The sequence below is a fragment of the Aethalodelphis obliquidens genome, unplaced genomic scaffold (genome assembly GCF_003676395.1).
Source record: "Aethalodelphis obliquidens isolate GAN/ISIS:26980383/991018 unplaced genomic scaffold, ASM367639v1 scaffold6, whole genome shotgun sequence".
Taxonomy (NCBI): Eukaryota; Metazoa; Chordata; class Mammalia; order Artiodactyla; family Delphinidae; genus Aethalodelphis; species Aethalodelphis obliquidens.
This window is the reverse complement of record NW_020837950.1, coordinates 72,910,044-72,930,197: the sequence shown is the minus strand read 5'-3', so window position 1 is coordinate 72,930,197 and position 20,154 is coordinate 72,910,044. Positions and strand designations below refer to the sequence as shown.

The 20,154-nt window shown below is 59.3% G+C and overlaps 1 protein-coding gene across 6 annotated transcripts in view; it reads left to right on the top strand.

Annotated features, from left to right (window-relative positions):
• Positions 1 to 14,167, top strand: part of ACOX3 (acyl-CoA oxidase 3, pristanoyl) — a 48,992-nt gene extending 34,825 nt beyond the window's left edge. For 5 of the 6 annotated variants that reach the window (XM_027103812.1, XM_027103813.1, XM_027103811.1 and 2 more), the window contains exons 14-18: positions 516 to 631; positions 6,016 to 6,190; positions 7,324 to 7,391; positions 9,911 to 9,997; positions 13,357 to 14,166. In XM_027103812.1, the coding sequence (XP_026959613.1) occupies positions 516 to 631; positions 6,016 to 6,190; positions 7,324 to 7,391; positions 9,911 to 9,997; positions 13,357 to 13,476 (566 nt within the window). In that variant the 3' untranslated portion in view covers positions 13,477 to 14,166. Of the gene's footprint in view, positions 1 to 515; positions 632 to 6,015; positions 6,191 to 7,323; positions 7,392 to 9,910; positions 9,998 to 13,356 lie in introns of all 6 variants that reach the window. The other variant, XM_027103814.1, reaches the window with a different exon arrangement.
• The last annotated feature ends 5,987 nt before the right edge of the window (positions 14,168 to 20,154 follow it).

Here is a 20,154-nt window from a genome sequence, read left to right as displayed (position 1 = left end):
GAGGAGGACGGAGGTCTTCCTCCAGCCCCTTCCAGCCCGTCCCTGTCTGTCTACACCCCTGCCGTGTGCTTCCTCTCTGCACTTCAGGGCTCTCAGGTGAGGGGGGCGAGGCGTCAGGGGAGCCGGTGTGAGGTCCAGGGCCCCAGGGCCGGGCTGGCCAGATGGACAGGGCGCCCCTCCTCCTACCGCCTGCTGGAAAGTCGTCCTGACGTCCGTGCGGATCCGAGTTTCTTCCAGACTGTGTATCCTCATCGTAAATGAGGTGCTTGCCCCCAAAGCGCCTCCGTGACCCTGTGGGCTCCGTGGCTCCGGAACCATGGAGAACACGGGCTGGCCTCACAGCAGAGCCAGGAAATACCCTCACCTGCGCCTGTGCCAGCCCGGCCACCACCCGGGCTGTGCCGTGGGCAGTCCCTCAGTTTCCGCACCTGTAAACTGGAGAGCTGAGTTCTCGACAAGGGTGAGACGCCCTACGGTGACATCGGTTACAGTTTTCTCCGTTTCTCGTTTTGAAGTCCCGCTGGCGGCATACGAGTGGTTGGTCTGTTACCTGCTCCGCGAGAGTTATCAGAAATTAAATCAAGAGAAACAATCGGGAAGCAACGACTTTGAAGCAAGAAACAACTGTCAGGTACGTGTTTGTTTTAAAAGTTGCTTTTCTAATGATTCGCTCCTAATTCCCGCCCCGTCGTGTCCTTGGTGAGCTGCATGTCCTGGTGATGGCAGGCCCCGTTGCTCAGCCCCTGTGACCTCGGGCGCTTGGCCTGACCTCTCCGCACCTTGGTTTGCTGTTGGGACGGTGGCGCCGCCCCTGCCCCGTGTGGAAGAGGTTGTGGGCATCATATCTAAGGCCCCTGACAAGTGTGTGGCCCGTCGGCCAGAGCTGTGCCTTTTGGAGGTAGGACCCGGGGCTGTGGGAGCCCGTCAGCCCCCAGGGTCCCTCCCGACCAGCAGAGTGACGGCGGCTCGGTGACTCCTGTGAGGTCCCACCCGCGCTCTGTCTGCATTTGCTTCCTTAGTCATTGTGCTTCTCTCCAAGGAGGCTCGGTGAGATTGGCCCAAGGGCAGCTCTGGTTCTCACTCTGGGACAGGGCTGCCTCTCGCGTCTGGAATCCCCAGCACAAAAACAGCTGCTCTAAACACCTCTTTACGCGGGATCTGGGCCTGCTGTGGTCCGTGGGCCCCATGCATCTACAGTGACGGGTGTCGTTCGGGAAAAACGTAGCCCAGGAAGCTTCTAAAACTGGTGTCGTCCCTTCGCCTTGGACACTGGGCGATGGAGCCTCCCCCGATAGCCTGGGGCCACGTCTGCCCATCACCTCCGAGGGCCCCGCCCCCTGTGCTGCGAGGGACACTTCACCCCCTTGAGCAGGTGCAGTCAGAGCGGAGCAGGCATCCGGGGACCTGCCGGGCGTGTCTGCCCCAGGAAGGGGGAGGAGCACACCGGGATGGGGCTTTGCTGGAAAGGCTCCGACCGAGGGCGAATAAACCAGGATCAAACCTGTGTCTTCAATGAATTCAGCAGACGTCAAGGTGGGTGAAACCCTAGTTCAGTCCAGGAACCTGAGAGAGGAGGTGTGAACACGATCCTTCCACGTGGGCTGGGGCCACGGCACCCTCGGTCACTCGGACACTGACGGCTGCGGAGTTCCTCCTTTCTCTGCATTGTAGCCCAAGACCTCGAAGAGATGGAGGACACAGAGGTCGCCCCTTCCCAGCACATCGGAATCCCGCAGAGCTGCCCAGAAGGTCACCACAGGTCTCATCCGAGCCGATCTGCGACACCGCCATGCCCGCCGGCCTCTGCCCGGCACCTGCACACACAGACAGCAGAACCCGAGTGTGTGGCGTGGTCGTTTGAGAAGGAATTCACATAGACCTTAGACTGAGAACTTGGCAACAGCACCTCAATGAGCCTCGTGGCAGAGGACTGGAGGGGCCAGCGTACCCAGCCTGGGTCCAGCCAAGACGGGTGTCCCTGGGGAGAGCCTCAGAGCTGAGGTGCGGCCAGACGGAGTGGCCGTGATGTGTACTGGAAGGCGGCCGCGGGGCTTGGAGGGGAGGGTGACCCGAGAGGGGGGCTGCGTTCTCCAGACCTGGTCTGGATCACGGAGCATTAAGCGTGAGCGCTGGGTCATCCTGACAGCTGAGAGCGCCTCAGAGCCCTGGGACAGACGTTCAGGGTCCTGTGGAGATGTGGTCCCCGCCCGTATGGTGATGGGAGCAGCAGTAGAGCACGAGAGGGAAACTTCAGCGAAAGTTTACGTGCCCTCGGCGGGACGAGCTGCTCAAGTATGACAGGAAGCTCAGAGGCTGTGAAAGAAGAGAAAGCTGGCAGCTCTGACTACACATACGTTCCCCCTTTCTAAATAGCAAAAGATACTGCAAGCAAAGTCAGAAGACAGATTCCAGGCTGGGGAAGCATGAGACGTACGTAACCGACGGTAGCAAAGAGTTCCTATAGGTTGAGGGTCAGCCTGGCCTGGAAACCAGCCTCTGGCCCGAGGTGGCAGCCACAGCAGTCGCTGACCATGAACCAGGGCCAGGGATGCGCGGGTCAGAGGACAGTGTCTGATGGACGAGGGCCACTCCATGCGCTGCCAGCCGAGGCTGTGAACTACTGTGCCCTTTGGGGGAGGTCACTGGCTGCTTTTGTGAAAATATAAAGCGTGCTCACGCTTTGACTCACCGGGGGGTAGGGGGGGAAGTTGATAAACTTTTCTTTATCTGCTCCTGCTAGTAAGAACTCCCAAGCATTGAACCCAAGCCAGCTGTGACCCCTGAGTCCAGCTCTTTCCCCCACACTGCACGGCTGATGTCTACGCTTGAATAGTTCAGAGTTTGTTTTTTGCCTAAAATATTTATTACTTGGTAAAATGCAAATATACTCAGAAATCAGAGCACACCAGAAACTGATACCTGGATCCGAATTTTTTCCCTGGGGCTGTAGGTTTAGTGGGGGTGGGGATGCATGGGAGGGAGGACCGTGGCACTGGGACCAGTGCAGGGAGAGGGGAACAGACCTTCCTGGCCTCACACGTCGGACTGCTGGCCTCTCTCTGGAGCTTTTCGTGGTTACAGAGCGGCAGAAACATTGAGTTTGGACCAGCTTGTGCCGTGGCGGGTAGGACCACCCCTGAGTGTTTCTGTCCCCACCGCGGCCCCAGAGTGGACACCATAAGGACCCTTTGTGGGCACTGGCCCATGTCTGTTAATAGCGTGGTCAGATCTGCTGGCGGCAAGGACAGGCTGTCCGGGAGAAGCCAAGGACGGGTACTGCGTGTAAGGATTTGGGCGGGAAGTGGAGGGCGTGGGAGCTGGAGTGAGGCCCTCACCCCTACGCATGTTCGGGCTGTGTGATTTTGGGGGACCTGTCCATGCATTGTGGGGTGCCCAGCAGTACACCAGGCCTGTACCCACTAAGATGCCAGCAACACCCCCGAGTCGTGACAACCAAACTGTCTCCTGACGGTGCCAGATGCCCCAGGGCGCAAACCGGCCCCAGTCAAGGACCCCTGAGTCAGTGGAACCTCCCGTCTGGAGCGGGGAGCTGATGGGAAGCGGAAGCAGATCCGTTCTCTGTGGCTCGTGGAATCTCGCCTCTGCCATGTCTCCCTTCAGACACCTCCTGCCTGCCCATGGCCTGGCGTGGCCATCACCCTGCATCCACAGGACCACCCAGGCCCAGCACATATGCTGCCCGTGCACTGTGCTCTCCACGGCTATTAATGCAGGTTCTCAGGCAGCAGGGCAGGTGGCCTGACGAGCGGCCAGGAGAGCCAGCCAGCCCGCCCCTGGCGCCCAGTCAGCGGGGTGGGGAAGTAGACGTGGGCTCCTGAGCCCGCTGCTGCGTCGGGCGTCCTGGGCACGGAGGCCGTGGTGGGGCGGACCCCCAAAGCCCAGGTCCCCCAGGCGGCTGATGGCCTCATCTGAACATTTCCAGAAGCACACGTAGCAGCTTCATGCTTGTCCGAGTCCTGGGATTGAGACAGAGTAGAAGAGCAGCCACCATCACAGCAGCTTCTAGGACCCCGAGCAGGTGCTGGACACGTGAGATGCTGTCTGATGCCCCTCCTGGCAGCGCTGGAGGCTGCACCCTGACGCCCCCTCTTCTCAGACCAAGAAGCTTGGGCTTGGGGCGGAAACCGCCTGTCCACACGTGCACATCTGGAAAAGCCGAGTGGATTTGGAAGCTGGTCCCCTCGACCCTGAATCACTTCTGCGTCAGTGACTCAGAGCTCAGCGGGGCTCAGGATGCGTTTTCCGGGTGGCGAGGTCAGAGGTGGCGCTGCCTTACCAGGCCTGCACCAGCCGATGCCATAGCTGAAATGGACGTACGCCACTTGCACGGGGAAATAAGATGAACGCAATGTGATTTCATACTAGAAAATCCACGTGGTTGAAAAGGAGAGAGTAAAGTGGAGAGCACGGAGAGTTTGGATTCAGTTCTGAGCCCGGCCTCTGGGATTCGCAAGGGCCCTCACGCAGAGCGGAGCCCACAGCGCGTGAGCACGTTTAGGGGTGCGGGTGGTTACTGTAATGACACGCTCTAGCGATGTAGTGAAGGGGTGGACACTGGGGCCAGCCTGCCTGGGTTCAGCTATGTCTCCACCTCTTGCCCGTTGCGTGACCTTGTTTCATCCGTGGGGTCCGGGGAGGATCAAGGTGATAAACTGCTGGCTCTTGTGAGCTTAGTGCCTGGCCTGGGGTGAGGGTGGGGTACTCCCTGCCCACCTCCGCCGTCAGCTTCCCTCCTGTGAGGTCTCCTCCCCCAGCCTCCCCCAGCGCTCACCCTCCAAAGCCAAGGGCGCACACACCACAGTGTGTGCGAGAGGGAAGGGGACAAAGCCGCTCTGAAGGCCCCGGGCTGGCCCTCCAGGCCGGACACGGGACGCAGGATGTGTGCCCTTGCGGCTTCAGAAGCCCAGCGGGGTGTTGGGGTCGGACGAGGCAGACTGGCACGAGGCCGGGGAAGCGTCCTCCCCTTGAATTTTCTCCTGAGGGCGCCTAGTCTCGGGCAGGCCCTGGGAGAGCCTCGGCCTCGGAAGTGACCAAGGGACAACCCAGTGTTTGCTCTGAAAGTCGAGGGCAGGCCTTGAAATCATAGCCCCTGCCCCTTGGTGCCTGCACCCCCTTCCCCCTGCCCCCCGCCCCGGACCGCACTCTGGACCGCAGTCTGTTGATTCTGGTCGACGGTCGGGGGCAAAGTAGGCAGGCACTGAGTAAAGGTCTTCACCCTGCCCCGTCCCCGGTCACCTCCTTGCTGGACTATTTTTTTAATTACACAAGCAACACATGCTCATTATAATAAATCAGGAACGCATCTATAATTGTTCTAATAAAAAAGCAGTAAACCGATCAATTAGAGATGGGGAAAGAAAAGCTGACGAGCAAAGCTAATGATTAGCAGCAGATGTTTTGGATATTGGTTAGAGAAGCAAAAGCTGGGACCGAAAGATCCGTGGTGACTTCCTGCTTCCACACACAAAGCCAGCATCGGAACTCACACGCAGTCAAACTCGGCCGGGAACGGCTGCACGTCTTGGCCCCTGTCCAGTGGTTGCCTTATTCCTGGACGTGATAGGAGAGTGGGTGAGAAAGGCTGATCTTTAGAAACTTGGGAGGCAGGGGCGTGGCCACGCCCTTGGAGGAGCTGACGTCACTCTCAGGTGAGTCCCCGGAGTAGCCTTGTCCATGGCCCCGCGTACAAGAGAATTGACCTTGTGCTCTCAGGGAGCCCACCTCCTGGAGACGCCACTGGCCGCGCTGGACGAGCCCGCCGTGCCTGTGTGTTGGCTGTGGGGTCACCCCGCGTCCCAGATGGGACTGAGCTGAGAGAGGTCGCCGGGCCTGAGGTCCAGAGCTGCTGCAGCTGGGCTTGTGTTCCTGCAGGCCTTTCCATGGTGCTTCCCCAGAAGCACTGCCTGGCCCCGTCCGTCCCCTGCTGCACTAATGCTGCTGGCACGCAGACCTTGCTGTGTGTTCCCGAACGCCATGTGCTGTGTTCTGTTGCAGGTGTACTGCTGCCGCCCCTTGGCCCTGGCATTCCTGGAGCTCACGGTCGTGCGGAGGTTCCACGAGCACGTGCACCAGCCCGACGTGCCACCCCCGCTGCGGGCTGTGCTTGGGCGGCTCAGCGCTCTCTATGCCCTGTGGTCCCTGAACCAGCACACGGCCCTGCTCTACCGAGGTGAGCCCCCTGCCCAGGAGCTGGGCGCCCTCCGCTTTCCCCAGGAGACTCTGCTTTCCCCGTGTGGTGCTCCTTCCGTGCCATTTTCTGAGCACTCATCACACGTTGAGTGAGGAGCCCAGAGGCCACAAGAAGAAAAGCACAGCAGCAGGGTGTCGCCCACAGGGCCGAGCCCGGGTTGCTGGGGCAGCACCCCCAGGAATGCCCAGACTGGGGATCCGGGAGGGCTTCCTGGAGGCGGTGATGAATGGCCTGATTCCTGGAAGATTGGTGGGAAGGGGGTAAACCTGTGTTTCTCAACCTTCATTTTCATTATTATCCCCCAAGGAGCTCTTTTAGACGTTTTTTCCTAACCACCACCATGACGTGTTAACACTACAGCTATTCTGTGTATCTGTTCACGTTCTGTGCGTACATCTGGGCTGTGTGAGGAGTACACTTTTCCCCTCCCCCTTGCCAGGAACCCATGTTTTCCCTCTTGGGGCTGGTGTTGCCCCTGGGAGGTGGTGCCCGAGGGCTCCCGGGTAGAGGGAGGAGCGGGGTGTGGGGCGAGGCGCCCACCCACTCCGAGTGAGCGGGCGCCGTTCTCTGCGGCAAAAGTCAGACAAAAGCCAGTCCCACGGCAAAGTCGGGGCCACCTCTTTAGGCCTGTTGGACGGCACGGCACAGCCCGCCGCATTGTAGGAGGTGAGGCTGAGGGGCTGGGTCTCGTGCCCAGCCCCTGGTGGCTACAGACGCCCACATGCCCGCAGGTGCAGCTGTGTGCCCGCAGCCCCTGTCGGCCCCCAGCACAGCCTCCTGCCACTGCCCGCGCCGCGCTCTGCCTGCCGCCGGCCCTGCCCCGCAGGTCTCCCCCCAGCCCCCCGAGGCCGCCTTCCTGGGCTTCAGCCTCCCCAGCTCCCGGCTCTGACCCCCAGCACAAGCTCAGTGAGCTGGCGGGAAGGGGGACACAGGAGCCCAGCCCTGGCCGGTGCCTTTCTGTGAACGGGTCGCAGCGGGGCTCGGGCAGCAGTAGCGAGGCATTTTCACACAGAATGGGCTCTTTTGGAAAGCTGTTTCAGCATGTTTGCAATTTGTGGGTAATTTGGGAGTTAGGGTAGCAGAACCCAGAGTAACCAGCGCTCTGCTTACAGGTGGCTACTTTTCTGGTGAACAGGCAGGTAAAACGGTAGAGAACGCCATCCTGGCCCTGTGTGCCCAGGTGAGTTGAAATCCCCTTATATCCTTATACGATTTCCACATTACACACGATCACCCGTATATTAACGTTCACTGACCTTAGCTTCCCACTCGTTTGTGTGCGGGCAACTGTTAGCACAGCCGGGAAACTTACAGAATGTGCTTATGTCAGAAATTTCAGGAAGCGTCACTTTCAGAGACTGTCGTAGAATCTGTACACATTCAGCTCGCTCTAATAATTTTTTACAGCGATATCGATAATTCTCTCCAGCATTTCATGTTAGCCTCCAATTTTAGTTCGTTTCACGGTATTTTCCTTTTTTATTGCATCCTTCTACCTTTGTCGCCCAGAAAAGTCAGATGGCCCCAGCGCCACGTCACGTTCTGAGGGCACTCTGTCCACTGGAGCTTTGTGTGGGGGTGGACGTGTTCTGGGACGGCGCTGTCCCATACCATCACCACTGGCCAACCGGGGCTGTTAGAATGGCGGCCAGCGTGACCAAGGATTTTTAGTTTTCTTTAATTTTTTTTTAAACCAATTTATTTATATTTTATTTATTTATTTTTGGCTGCCTTGGGTCTTCGTTGCTGCGCACGGGCTTTCTCTAGTTACGGAGAGCGGGGGCTACCCTTCGTTGCGGTGTGGGGGCTTCTCATTGCAGTGGCTTCTCTCATTGCGGAGCACGGGCTCTAGGCATGCGGGCCTCAGTAGCTGCGGCACATGGGCTCAGCGGTTGAGGCTCGTGGGCTCTAGAGCACAGGCTCGGTAGTTGTGGTGCATGGGCTTAGTTGCCCTGCAGCATGTGGGATCTTCCCGGACCAGGGACCGAACCCATGATCCCTGCATTGGCAGGCAGATTCTTAACCACTGCACCACCAGGAAAGTCCAGTTTTCTTTAATTTTAATGAAACAGTCACGTGTGTTGTGGCTGCCGTATCGGGGGGTGCAGTTAGAGGCATTTCTCTACTTTTGATGGTAAGACGTGAACCAAAGTCCCCAGCATTTTGCCCAGTGTCTCACACGACGGGTGACAGGCCACTCCGTTTCTCCCCTTTCAGGGCTTTCAAGTTGATGTAGTTCTAGGTGATGCCTCTGTGGTTGACATTAAGGCTCTCCCCGGGTTCGTTTCCTAAGCGCCCATCTCTCCCCACGTGGGCTCTGGGTAAGGGTGTCTCTGTGATCGTGCTGTGTTCACAGGCCACGTTTACTTAAACAGGAGGGGGTCTTCCTTCGTGTGTTCCACAGGTGGTGAGTTGCCATTATGAAAAATACAACCATCGGGGCTTCCCTGGTGGCGCAGTGGTTGAGAGCCTGCCTGCCGATGCAGGGGACACGGGTTCATGTCCTGGTCCGGGAAGATCCCACATGCCGCGGAGCGGCTGGGCCCGTGAGCCATGGCCGCTGAGCCTGCGCGTCCGGAGCCTGTGCTCCGCAATGGGAGAGGCCACAACAGTGAGGGCCCGCGTACCGCAAAAAAAAAAAAAAAAAAAAAAATACAACCATTGTTTTCCTTGCTCTCAAACGTGACACTTACACCACGGAGCTGGTGGCTGGCGGTCCTGGGCCATAATGCAGCCCGAGCCGCCTGGCATGATCCAGGCTCGTCCTGACTCGGCGAGGCCAGGGTCGGCCGGGTGGAGGGCGCCAGCCCCGTCCCTGGTCCAGCCATTCCCTTGGGCATCGTCTGTGGGGCTGTCCTCACCGTCACAGCAGAGGGGAGCGTGAGACAGAGACCCTGCGACCCACAAAGCCGGGCTCTTTCCTGTGGGTCCCCTACATTAAACGTTGGCCGACCCCGGTCCAGGCTCGTCTCCCCTCACCCACCGCGGTGCTGGGAGTGTGCGGAGCTGGGGAGCAGCCTCTGAACCACAAAGCGGGCTGCACTTCCCTGTTCTTGTGACTCTTTGCTCAACGGTTGCTTTCATACGTTGTTCGAGTCGCCCCCGTTCCAGCGTTCTCTTGAGTTCAGCCACGGCATTTCACAGTCATTTTAAGAAAATTGTTTTTTGCATTTCAAGAAAATGCTTGGGAGTCTTCTCATATAAATTCCACTTGTCATATTGAAGAATAATTTGTATAATGGGACGGGAGAGTAATAAAACTACCGGGAACCGAAGAGCGTTGGAATGATGGCTTTTCCAGGTGCTCATAAATGCTTTTTCTCTTACATTTTTTTCCGGACATATTTTCCTCTGTTGGAACAGTAATTGCCCAGATAAGTCAGGGTTCAGAGACAAACCTCTGAAGACAGTTGCCAATTAATGAGCCACAGAATCGTCAGTTTTACGAGCGGTCCGTACCTTGTTGAAAAAATATAAAACGTTGGAAGTCTTGAGTGGATAGCAACATGGTGAAAATATTCAGACACACACTCAGGGAACCTAAAATCCAGGCCAGTGAAAAGATAGCACTTTAGTAACTGAGCCGCATGCGCCTGCCCGCCGGAGTTACCGTTGCTAGTGGGCTGTAGGCTCTGTTGCTCGGTGGTCGCCATGGAGATGCCGGGAGTTGCCAAGTGTATGGACTTTGTTTTCCAACAGCTGAAAGACGATGCTGTTGCCCTGGTTGATGTGATCGCCCCTCCTGACTCCATCCTGAACTCACCGATCGGCAGAGCTGACGGCGAGGTAAAGAGCAGAGCCTCCTCCCGTGGCGGCTGGGGCCGCTGCACTCAGGACCACGAGCCGGGGGCTCTCTGGGGCCTGATGGTAGTCGTTGCAGAGCCTGAGATGATGCCGTGGCCCGGGAGTCTCTGGTCACACGTGGGCAGCAGGGAGGGAGTGGCTGGGAGACGTGGGGGTGGTCACGGGCGGGTTAGCCGTCCCCCAGCCTGCCCTCCTCCGAGAAAGGGGACGGCATTGCCGCCCTCTTGGGCCGTGATGCCGAGGTCAGCCCGAGCCTGTGCCACGCTCGGGGCCCTGCAGCTGTCTGGCTCTTTTCACGCTCTCCTGGGAGCCTCTCCACCCCTGGGTCTTCTGACCGTCTCACGGCACTAGCTCGTAACCCCTCACCCTCTGCCTGTGCTTCGCCGGCAGCCCGCACGTGGCTTCCTGAGCTCCTCTCTCGCCCCTCCTCCCCACGCTCCACAACGATGGCTTAAAAGCAGACCTTGTCAGACAGCTGCTCTGATGGAGCCCTGCACCTGAAATGGCACCCAAATCCCTTCCTGCGTCCCCAGCCCACGCGGCCTGACCTCTGCCCCGTTCTCCAAGGTCATTTCACACCGCGCCCCTCCCACCCTCTGGACTAAAGTCTCACTGTCCTCCTGTTTCTCCGTCGTACTGGGCGCTTTCCCACCCCAGGGCCTTTGCACCTGTGTTCCTGTTGCCGGAGCACTTGTGTTCATTCGAAGCGGAATGCCGCCTCTTCAGAGAGGTCTTCTCTGGCCTCCAGCTGAAGGGGCACCCCCAAGAGTGGCCCCACTTTGTCCTGCTGTGGGACCCTCACGGTGCCCACGGGTGTCCCTACCTGACCTCCTCCACCACGTGGAGACGCCCGTGCTGGACGACACCCACGGGTCTGCTCAGTGCCTCCCACTACCTGTGGGTGGCTGTCCCTGTGTTTCCATGGAGACGTGGCATTTCACAGTGTTGAAGTCACGTGCTGAGGTTCCAGGGCTGTCGTGTTCTTTCTGCTGAGACTTCTGCTGACCCAGGAGACTGAACGTAGGGTGCTAGGAACCCTCCGTCTGTCCCCAGGGGACACTGCAATCAGTCTGCGGGGGCAGGCGCCTGGACCTCTGACCAGCCCAAGCCACACCTGGGGTTGGGACAGGAGTACCAGGCACTGGGGTGGGCAGTTCGGACGAGTCCTCCATCGAATCAGGACGGTGGGGACCGTACATCTGTGGAGGGCCTGCCGTCCTCTGGCTGCACAGCTGGGCGGGGCGTCCCCGCTCACGGTGTGTTACCACATCCACTTCGCCAGGGAGAAACCCAGCCTCCGGAGGGGCCGGGCGGGTTGTAGCGGAGCCAGGATTGGGGCCGAGATGGACCGTCTGGAGGGAAGGCAGGAGAGAGTGAACCCTGCTCTTGCCTAGGGCCCCCGCGGGAGCACGAGGACGACATGCTGACAAGCCCACGGGAGAGGGGCTGGCCTCTGCGACACAGGTGCACGGGAGCATTAGCCCCAAACAGGCGGCGCCGAGCGGCTCTGCAGAACACGGCCCTGGCTCGCGGGTGGGCGGCGGAGGAGTAGGGGAGGGCCGTCCCATCCCGTCCTATCCCGATACCGGGGCCCCAGGTTCCACGCTGACACCAGAGCCAGCGCGAGGCTTCACCCAACAGGGTGCCCGACGCAGTGCGCATTCCTCCTAGTGTTAAGGGCTGAGGTTTGAACTAGGTGCTCCTAGGTGAGAAATTCATTTATTTTATTTTTAATGTCAGGCATTACTTTTTATAAATTTATTTATTTACTTCTTTTTGGCTGCGTTGGGTCTCCATTGCTGTGCGCGCGCCTCTCACTGCGGTGGCTCCTCTTGTTGTAGACCACGGGCCCTAGGTGCGCGGGCTTCAGTAGTTGTGGTGCGCGGGCTTCAGAAGTTGTGGCGCACGGGCTGTAGAGCGCAGGCTCAGTAGTTGTGGCACGTGGGCTCAGTAGTTGTGGCGCACGGGCTGTAGAGCACAGGCTCAGTAGTTGTGGCACGTGGGCTCAGTAGTTGTGGCTCACAGGCTGTAGAGCGCAGGCTCAGTTGTAGCACACGGGCTTCAGTAGTTGTGGTGCGTGGGTTCAGTAGTTGTGGCTTGCAGGCTCTAGAGCGCGGGCTCAGTAGTTGTGGCGCACGGGCTCAGTAGTTGCGGCACACGGACTCTAGAGCGCAGGCTCAGTCGTTGTGGCTCACGGGCCTAGTTGCTCCGCGGCGTGTGGGATCTTCCCGGACCAGGGCTCGAACCCATGTCCCCTGCATTGGCAGGCCGATTCCTAACCACTGCGCCACCAGGCAAGTCCCAGAAATTCATTTTAGATGAACAGGCACAGCTGTAGGAGATTGAGATCATCAGTAAGTGAAGCGTAACGCTCCGGGCTGTGCAGTGTCGCCTCAGGTTGATGACCTGTGGAGACAGAGCCCGTCCTTGCGTCTCCCTGGGAGCCAAGAATAGCAGAGCGTGGGCAGAACTGCTGAGTGTGCTTAGCAGGTGCAGGGGAGGCTGGCTTCTTAAAAGCAACATTTGCCAGCATCAGCCAGATACAAAACCGGCCCCTTCCCTGTCTCCACGGACCTCAGCCTGGACGCTGGCCGTGCTGGGAGCAGGGAGGCGTCAGGCGGCTGCCCGCCACGCTCAGGACCTTCCTCGAAGATAACAACCAAGAGCAGTTCCGCCTGGGGGGCCCTGAGGCGACGGCTAGCTGGCCCGGTCTGCACAGTCTGACGGGGCAGGCAGAGAGGGGACAGTGCGTGCCCAGGCCCTGTGGCCCAGGGGACAGCCGTCACGCTGCTGCTGGGCTGCCCCGCCGCCTACCAGCCAGTAGCCGCGTGGGTGCGAGAGAAACGTCGACTTGCAGAATCCACCTTCCAGGAGAATTTCCAAAGCAAAGGGCGAGCGGGATGTCTTCATCATTAAGTGTACATTATTGGCCTTTATAGTTGCATTTTCACAATTGTTCTCTACTGGCAAAGACTGATTTACATAAATTAAATTTAAATCATCTTAAAATGTTTCCATGAGTGACAGGAGAGAACTTCCTGGGTGTTCACAGTTGCACTGGCACACTCAAAATCTTTCTTATTGGGCTTCCCTGGTGGCACAGTGGTTGAGAGTCCGCCTGCCGATGCAGGGGACACGGGTTCGTGTCCCGGTCCGGGAAGGTCCCACATGCCGCGGAACGGCTGGGCCCGTGAGCCATGGCCGCTGGGCCTGCGCGTCCGGAGCCTGTGGTCCTCAACGGGAGAGGCCACAACAGTGAGAGGCCCGCGTACCACAAAAAAAAAAAAAAAAAAAAACCTTTCTTACTACATACATGTGTGTTCTGTATGTCTCTTCTGCAGCTCTATAAGAACCTCTGGAGCGCTGTGCTTCAGCAAAACAAGGTGCTAGAGAGGGCCTCGTGGTGGTCAGAATTCTCTGCCAACAAGCCCGTCGTAGGAAGCTTGAAATCCAAGCTGTAGTCGCACTGGCTGACCATGATGAAGCCGTGAAGACGTGGACCTCGAGTTCAAGTTCTGGAGGCCCCAGAGACAGCTGCCGCTCTCCGAACCCACAGCTCTGCCCTTGCCCGGCTGCTCGTCCCGTGGAGCCCAAGGCGGGCCTGGCTCATCCTGGCCTGCCCCCCACCCCGAGTCCCAGCAGGACGGGTAACGCCTGAAGGGCAGGGCTGATTTGCTGGGTGAAAAGAAAACCTGTAAGATCATTTCTTCCTGATGGACTGAGCACTTTTTGATAATTAGAGCTTTGTACGTTCTATTTTCATATGCTGATTGTGAAACTGGTCGTTGGTGATTCGGGTCGGGCAATATTCTACCTTCATCTGAGACTTCTTACAAGGCTGTGCTTGTAACACTACACCCTGTACGATGCCAGTCTGGTTCTTCGTTCACTCTGGTTTGACTTCCTCATGTAATTAAATTATAACCTTACTCATTTGCACCATGGACCACCCGAATGACATAGTTGAAGATTTTGCAGGAAAAGAAAATCAGTTTTATTACTTTGTTGTGTGGAACTGGAAGCTTCCATCAAAGAAATGTTTCCAAAGGAAAAAAAAATGCATGATTTGAACGTCTGGTCATCCTTAAGTTCCGACCTCCCAGCTGTGTACTTTGTCACTTTGTTACGTGAAGTGGTTTGTTCCTACAGGCAATGGAACACCCGTTGCTGCCTGGCTCCGCGGGTGGGGGTGGGGGGGCGTGTGCTCCGGGTCCTGGGCGCCCCGATGGGGTGGCTGGGGGAGACAGATGGAGGAGGTTGATGGGTGTCTCCACCTGTCACTCGAGTGTCCCAGGTCAGGACGATGGCTGGTGGGTGGGTTCTCACTTGACACCCCGTCTCCGTTGCCCCTGGCCTCGGGGGCAGGGGAGGGGCCGTCCTGTGGCCTCACGAAGAGGCTGAGATGGAGGATGGAGGCTGACCAGGTGCGGCCCCCTCACCTCCTGTGTGTGCCCAGGACTGGCTCTGCCTTCGGCCTCCAGTCCTCTTGCCCGGGCGGAGGGTCTTGTCCGAGGACCAGGGGCCAGCGGGGCCTCAGAAGGAGCTTCACGTGGCTCCAGGCCCTTCTCTGCAAATACTGGGCTGCACAGAAGCCTGCCCTCCGGGGGAGCCCTCGTCACGTGGTCTTTGTCTGTGAGCGCCCTCAACACCTGGCCGTCGAGGGCCAGGGGCCGCACGGACGATCTGCTCCGTCCCAGGGCTGCCTACGTGGCGTCCCAGCCCCGGCTCCCTCCATCCTTCCTTGGCGTGTCCCTCTTCCCTGACCGACCAACGGCCTCTGTGTGGACACGGATGTGGTGTTGGCAGCGGACTCCCTTCCCACCTGGTATCTGAGCCGGGGGGCCTGTCCGTTGCCCTGCTGAACTGTCAGTCGTCTGCCAGAAGGAATTATGTGACACGCTGCCTTTACCACGTGCATAGCCCAGTTCCCTGGACAGCACAGCACTGACTGGCCTGTAGTCAGTCTTCCCATTGGTCTGGAAGCTCTTTGAGGTCAGGGACCAGGTCTGAATCGCCTGTTTCCAATTCCCAGCTCGAGGCCACACACGGGAAGTGCTTGGCAAGTGCTGGAGGGGCGTGGATGGGGGGATGGGGGGATGGGGGGATCAGTGGGTGGATGGATGAACGAATGAGTGAATGAGTTGCATGAAAAAATTCATGAATGAATGAGTGAAGAAGCGAATGAATGAATGAGTGAAGAAACGAATGAATGAACGAGTAAAAGAATGATCGGGGTGGATTTAGAGGCTGCTGAAGGAGGGAGGACCATCTTGGCCCCAGTGCCCAGCGATGGCAGGTACGGCTGTGGTCCCAGTCACTCCATCGAGTGGGGCTGCTCGCCTTCTCATGTGAGGTTCGGGCCTTCCTGTCTTCACCCGGGGCTTGTGCTGTTGCTTTGAGCCCATGCTGACCCCCGCCCACCTTTCCAGCTCCGGTACCGGCTGCAGCTCCTGGTCAGCCGCATTCCAAGGCAGTAGCCAGGGCTCTCTACCCTGGGTGGGGCTGCCTCCCCTCTGGATCCCTGGGACCAGGGGTGGTCTCCTAGCTCTGCCCCTCACAGGGCGCCACCAGTGAGGTGCTCCGTGGAGGGAGAGGTGAGCAGAGGGGTGGGCACGTCCTTCACACTGAAGACCAATGACATCCCGTCTACAGCAGACAGGATGTGTGGACCGCTGTGGAAATAATGCTGGAGTACAGTGTGACCAGACGGAGCCCACCAGCCACTGAAAATTCCATTTTTCATCTTGCAGTATCACTGCAGTTGAAATTCTTTAAAAATCATCACAAGGGAAAAAAAAAGCCAAAGCCACTGCTCCCCTCCAGCCCTATTAAATGAGCAAATGCTATTTCCAGAGCTACTCACTTGCCCGTCTCAGTGACCAAGTGTTTTTTTAAGGAGTGTGTTTCTACTCCTATGTAGAAAATCATGTATCAAATGACAGAACGCTGGATAAAGGCTTTGTGAACACAAACGCGACTTGGCCAGGGAAGCAGCAGTGGTCACGCTCAGCCTCAGTCATTGAGCAAGGAGATGCTGACCGTCCACGAGAACGTACAGGAAGGGAAATGCAGAAGGGAGGGCCGGGTGGGAAGAGCAGCCCCGGGAAGGGGCATCCTCGGCATTGGCGGAGCTCAGCAGGGAGGACTTGGAGTCCGGGGGTTTCCCTTGTGACCACACTGCTCCTGCACCTTGGATTTGATGTCCTTCTTCCCCAAAGTAATGGCCACGCAAGATGTTATGGCCGAATTGTGTCCCCCCAAATCCATATGCCAAAGTCCTCCCCCCAGCACCTCAGAATGTGACTGTACTTGAAGATGGGCCTTTAAAGAGGTGATTAAGGTAAAATGAGGTCATACACGTGGGTCCTGATCCAGTAAGACTGGTGTCCTTATGAGAAGCAGGGGTCAGCACACAGACACACACAGAGGGGTAACCACGTGAGGACCCAGGGAGAAGACGGCCGTCCGCAAGCCAATGAGAGAGGCCTCAGAAGAAATCAACCCTGCCCACGCCTTGATCTTGGACTTCCAGCCTGCAGGGCTGTGAGGAAATCACTTTCTGTGGTTTGGAAGCCCAAGCAAGGAAGCGCACAGGACCCATTCCCGTATGATCTCTGTGAGCCCAGACGGGCCAAATGATTCCACCTGTTTCAGCCGGTGGCTTGGTGGCTGGTCCAGGGTTCCTCTGGCAGCGGGCACTCTGCACCCAGAGTCTGCAGATTGCAGCCTGTGTTTCCGCTGCCCAGAGGGAAAAGGCCAAGGGGACAGGGACTGTGTGTGTGTTTCTGGGGAAATCGTGGGCATGTGGGCGCTGGCTGGCGTGGGACATTGAAAGGGAAGCCAGGAGGAGACGTGCGCAGGGCTGGCCTGGGGACCGGTGTCCAGGTGGCACCTGACTCACAGCCGGCATTCCCCTGCCTGCCTTTCTCTTCCACCAGCCCCGGGGATGGTGGCCACAGTGAGGAAGTGGGCTCTCGGGTCAGGCAGCCCACAGTCAGGGGCTGGGAAGCAGACTCAGGTTCCCCGGCTCCAGAGCGCACTGGCCTGCCACTGGGGAGAAACTGCAGGCCGTGTACATCCGATTCCAGAGGTAGGGATCGTCCCCATTTTCCAGGTGAGGACACTGCTGCTCGAGAGCTCAGGTGGCCAGCCTGCAGTCCCAAGTGCTTCCACCGTCCCTCGGGGAGGGGCTCCCGGGCTGGGGGCTGCAGCCCCTCCAGGGCTAACTTTGTGAGTCCAAAGGTGGCAGCAGAACCGTCATGCGCTAAGAAGAGGGTGGAAGAGGAGACCGGCTGCCTTGCGTTCTGTCCAGGTGGTCTGTGGTGAAATCGTCCTTCCAGAAGGTTCCTTCGTCCATAGCAGGGGCCTCGGGACCAGTGTGCTGGTTCTCTCTGGCGCGCTGGGTGGGTGGGTGTTCAGAGTCACACTAGTGACCGTGTTAGGAGTGGAAAGCAGAGTGATCTGGGATGATTGATCCTCCCCAGGATGGTGAGGAACCTGGCATCTGGCCGGTGCCCAGGGCGTGCTCGCAGCCTGAGGTCGGGAGAGCCGCACGTGAGGAGCGCAGGTCTGGGGCCAGGCAGACATCCTCCCAGAGAGGGTGGGCATTTCCAGGAAGACGCCCTGCTCCCAGGGATGCCCTCGGGGAGGCGGGAGGCCTGGGGGCCTGGTGGCACCTCTCCGTCTGCAGCCACAATGACGGTGACAGCTCTGCCGATGGTACCTGCCCCACCCCTACCCCCTTCCCCCCACCCCTGCCTGGCTGGCCCACAGGGGCCAGAGGCAGCAGAGACAACACTGCTCAGAAAGCGGCGACACCGGCCCAGCCAGGGGGACACAAGAGCCCTTTGTGGGGACGGGAGGGAAGAAGGTGCGGGCATCCTGCCCAGCTGTAGGCCTCAGACGGTGTCTGGTCTGTGTTTGCACGACGTCTTCCTACAGCCAGGCTGGAGAAGCACCCCCGCGGTCCGGTCACCAGGGAGAAGTTTCCTTGCTCTGCTCCAGGACCACAGTGGTCTCAACAAATCTCAGCCTTGGACCAGGTCCCACGCTTCCCTGAAGCAACCTTGAAAACTCCAGGGTGATGGGCTCGGAGAGCCATGAGCGGGACTGGGGCAGCCAAGAGCCATGGGCACCCTACCTGCCAGCCAGCTCCACCCCTCTGCCACCTCCACCCAGGCCCTCCCCATCATCCACCCAGCCCCGCCCCCACCTCCATCCAGCCCCGCCCCAACATCCACCATTTATTGAACAAACACCGCTAAGCTTTTGCTGTGTGCTGGTCTCTGAGCAGGTGAGTTAGTGGAGGTGCTCCGTGGTCGCCGTGCTCGGAACTGCCCAGCAGGGGGCTGGCCACTGTGGTGCCCTTTGCTGCGGCTCCACGTCTCCGCTGACGGGCTCTTGGGTGCTGTGGGGGCAACGTCCGGGACACGGTGTGCACCCAGGCAGTGGGCGTGGAGGAGACGCAGCACATCTGCCACCGGCACGGTCGCCTGGCACTTCCAAATCTAGCAGAGCCACACACAGCCCTTGACCCAGGGCGGCCGGGGGGGGGCTACTCCTCCGCGCACGGCTCCCCTCGGCTGTGCCGCGCGCCCCTGCACTGCGGCATCCGCTCTCCAGCACAGGCGGTCCCTGCACGGCCTGACCCGGGGCCCGCGGCCTGTCCAGGGCGGCTGATCCATCCCAGATGCGGGACCCTGTCCGTCCCTTATCACCGAGCCCTGGGCACTGTGGGAGCCGCCCTGTGAGGTCACGGCTGTCCAGTTAATCGGCCCGACCGTGGGTCAGGTCCAACCCTGGGAGGCGGGCAGGGGTGCCTGCAGTGGGGGGGCTTCTAAGACGGCCCGGGCCCCCAGGGCGAGCGAGGGAAGAGAGGCCCCCTGGTAAACTCTGACAACTCCTTTGGCGAATTCCCAGCGTCCTGCCAGGCAGTACATTAACCACTCAGGGGCCACCGAGCGCCGGTCCAGAGCTGAGCTGCAGCAGACGGTCTGCCACCTGGTGCGCCGAGGCTGCGCCAGGCCCCTGAGCTAAGCGACCGCTTGAATCCCCCACTGCCCCAGATTTCAGCAGGTGTGCTCAGCGAGGCCACGAGGCTCACCCCGGGGCACGTGACAAGGCCTGTTGCCTCGGGTCCCCAGAGCCAGCGTCAGGACGGGGTGGGCAGGGCCGGGCAGCCTGGGTCTCCCTCCCTGCCCCCGCCGGGAGGATGGAGGACTGTGGTGAGCGGGCAGGCGTGCCTCCACCCCGAGAGCCTGCAGAGGCAGACAGAGGGCCCCGCGCAGCAGGACCGGGACCTGCAGGGAGCGCCATTGCCCTGCAGGGCTGGCACCATGGGGCCTCTTAAAGCAATTTTTAAAAATTTCACTAAGCCACGATGACCATGCATCGACTCGCACCAGATGTCCGGGCGAACCCGCCCCGCCTCCCTTCTCACGGCAGCCGCTCATGGCTCTTGCCTAGTGTCCCTCTGTCCCAGCCTCACGCCTCCACTCTGCACCCCCACCTAGCCCGACTCCTGTCTCCCCCGGGCTCCCCCTGCCCTCAAGCCAACGCCCCTTCCAGCCCCTCCGCAGACTGTTTGCACAGGCTTACCCTGGACCCTCGCGAAAGCCACTCTCGGGGACCCTCCTCTGTGCTCCCAGCGCTCTGCCGTGCCGGGCGCAAGCTAGGGGCTCTGTCAACAGCAGCGGAGTTTCAGAAGCTCTGGCTGTGAAGGAAGCTGATGGAATTTCACGACTTGCTACCTTTGTGCAAACTTCCCACCGCGGCAGAGCCCATGAACACAGTCCAGCTGAAACCACGGCATTGTAACAGAAATCTTAGCCTAAATGGATCAATAGTAAGCCTCGGGCGCGATGGGTCACACAGACACGCGGGGCCGCGGCCGCCTTCCTGATTCTCGTGTGCCTCTCACCAGACTCGGGGCTGGTTCGCGGACCCACGTGTGCGCGATTTACAGCTGTCATCTCCTCTCTGCGGCCGGGCCTGACAGGCCTGCCTTCCCAGCCTGCCTTGCAGCTGGAGACGGCTGTGTGTTTCGGGCTGAATTCTGTCCCAAAATCCATATGTTGAAGGCCCAGCCCCAATACCTCAGAGTGACTGCATTTGGAGTTAGGCCCTTTAAAGGGGTAATT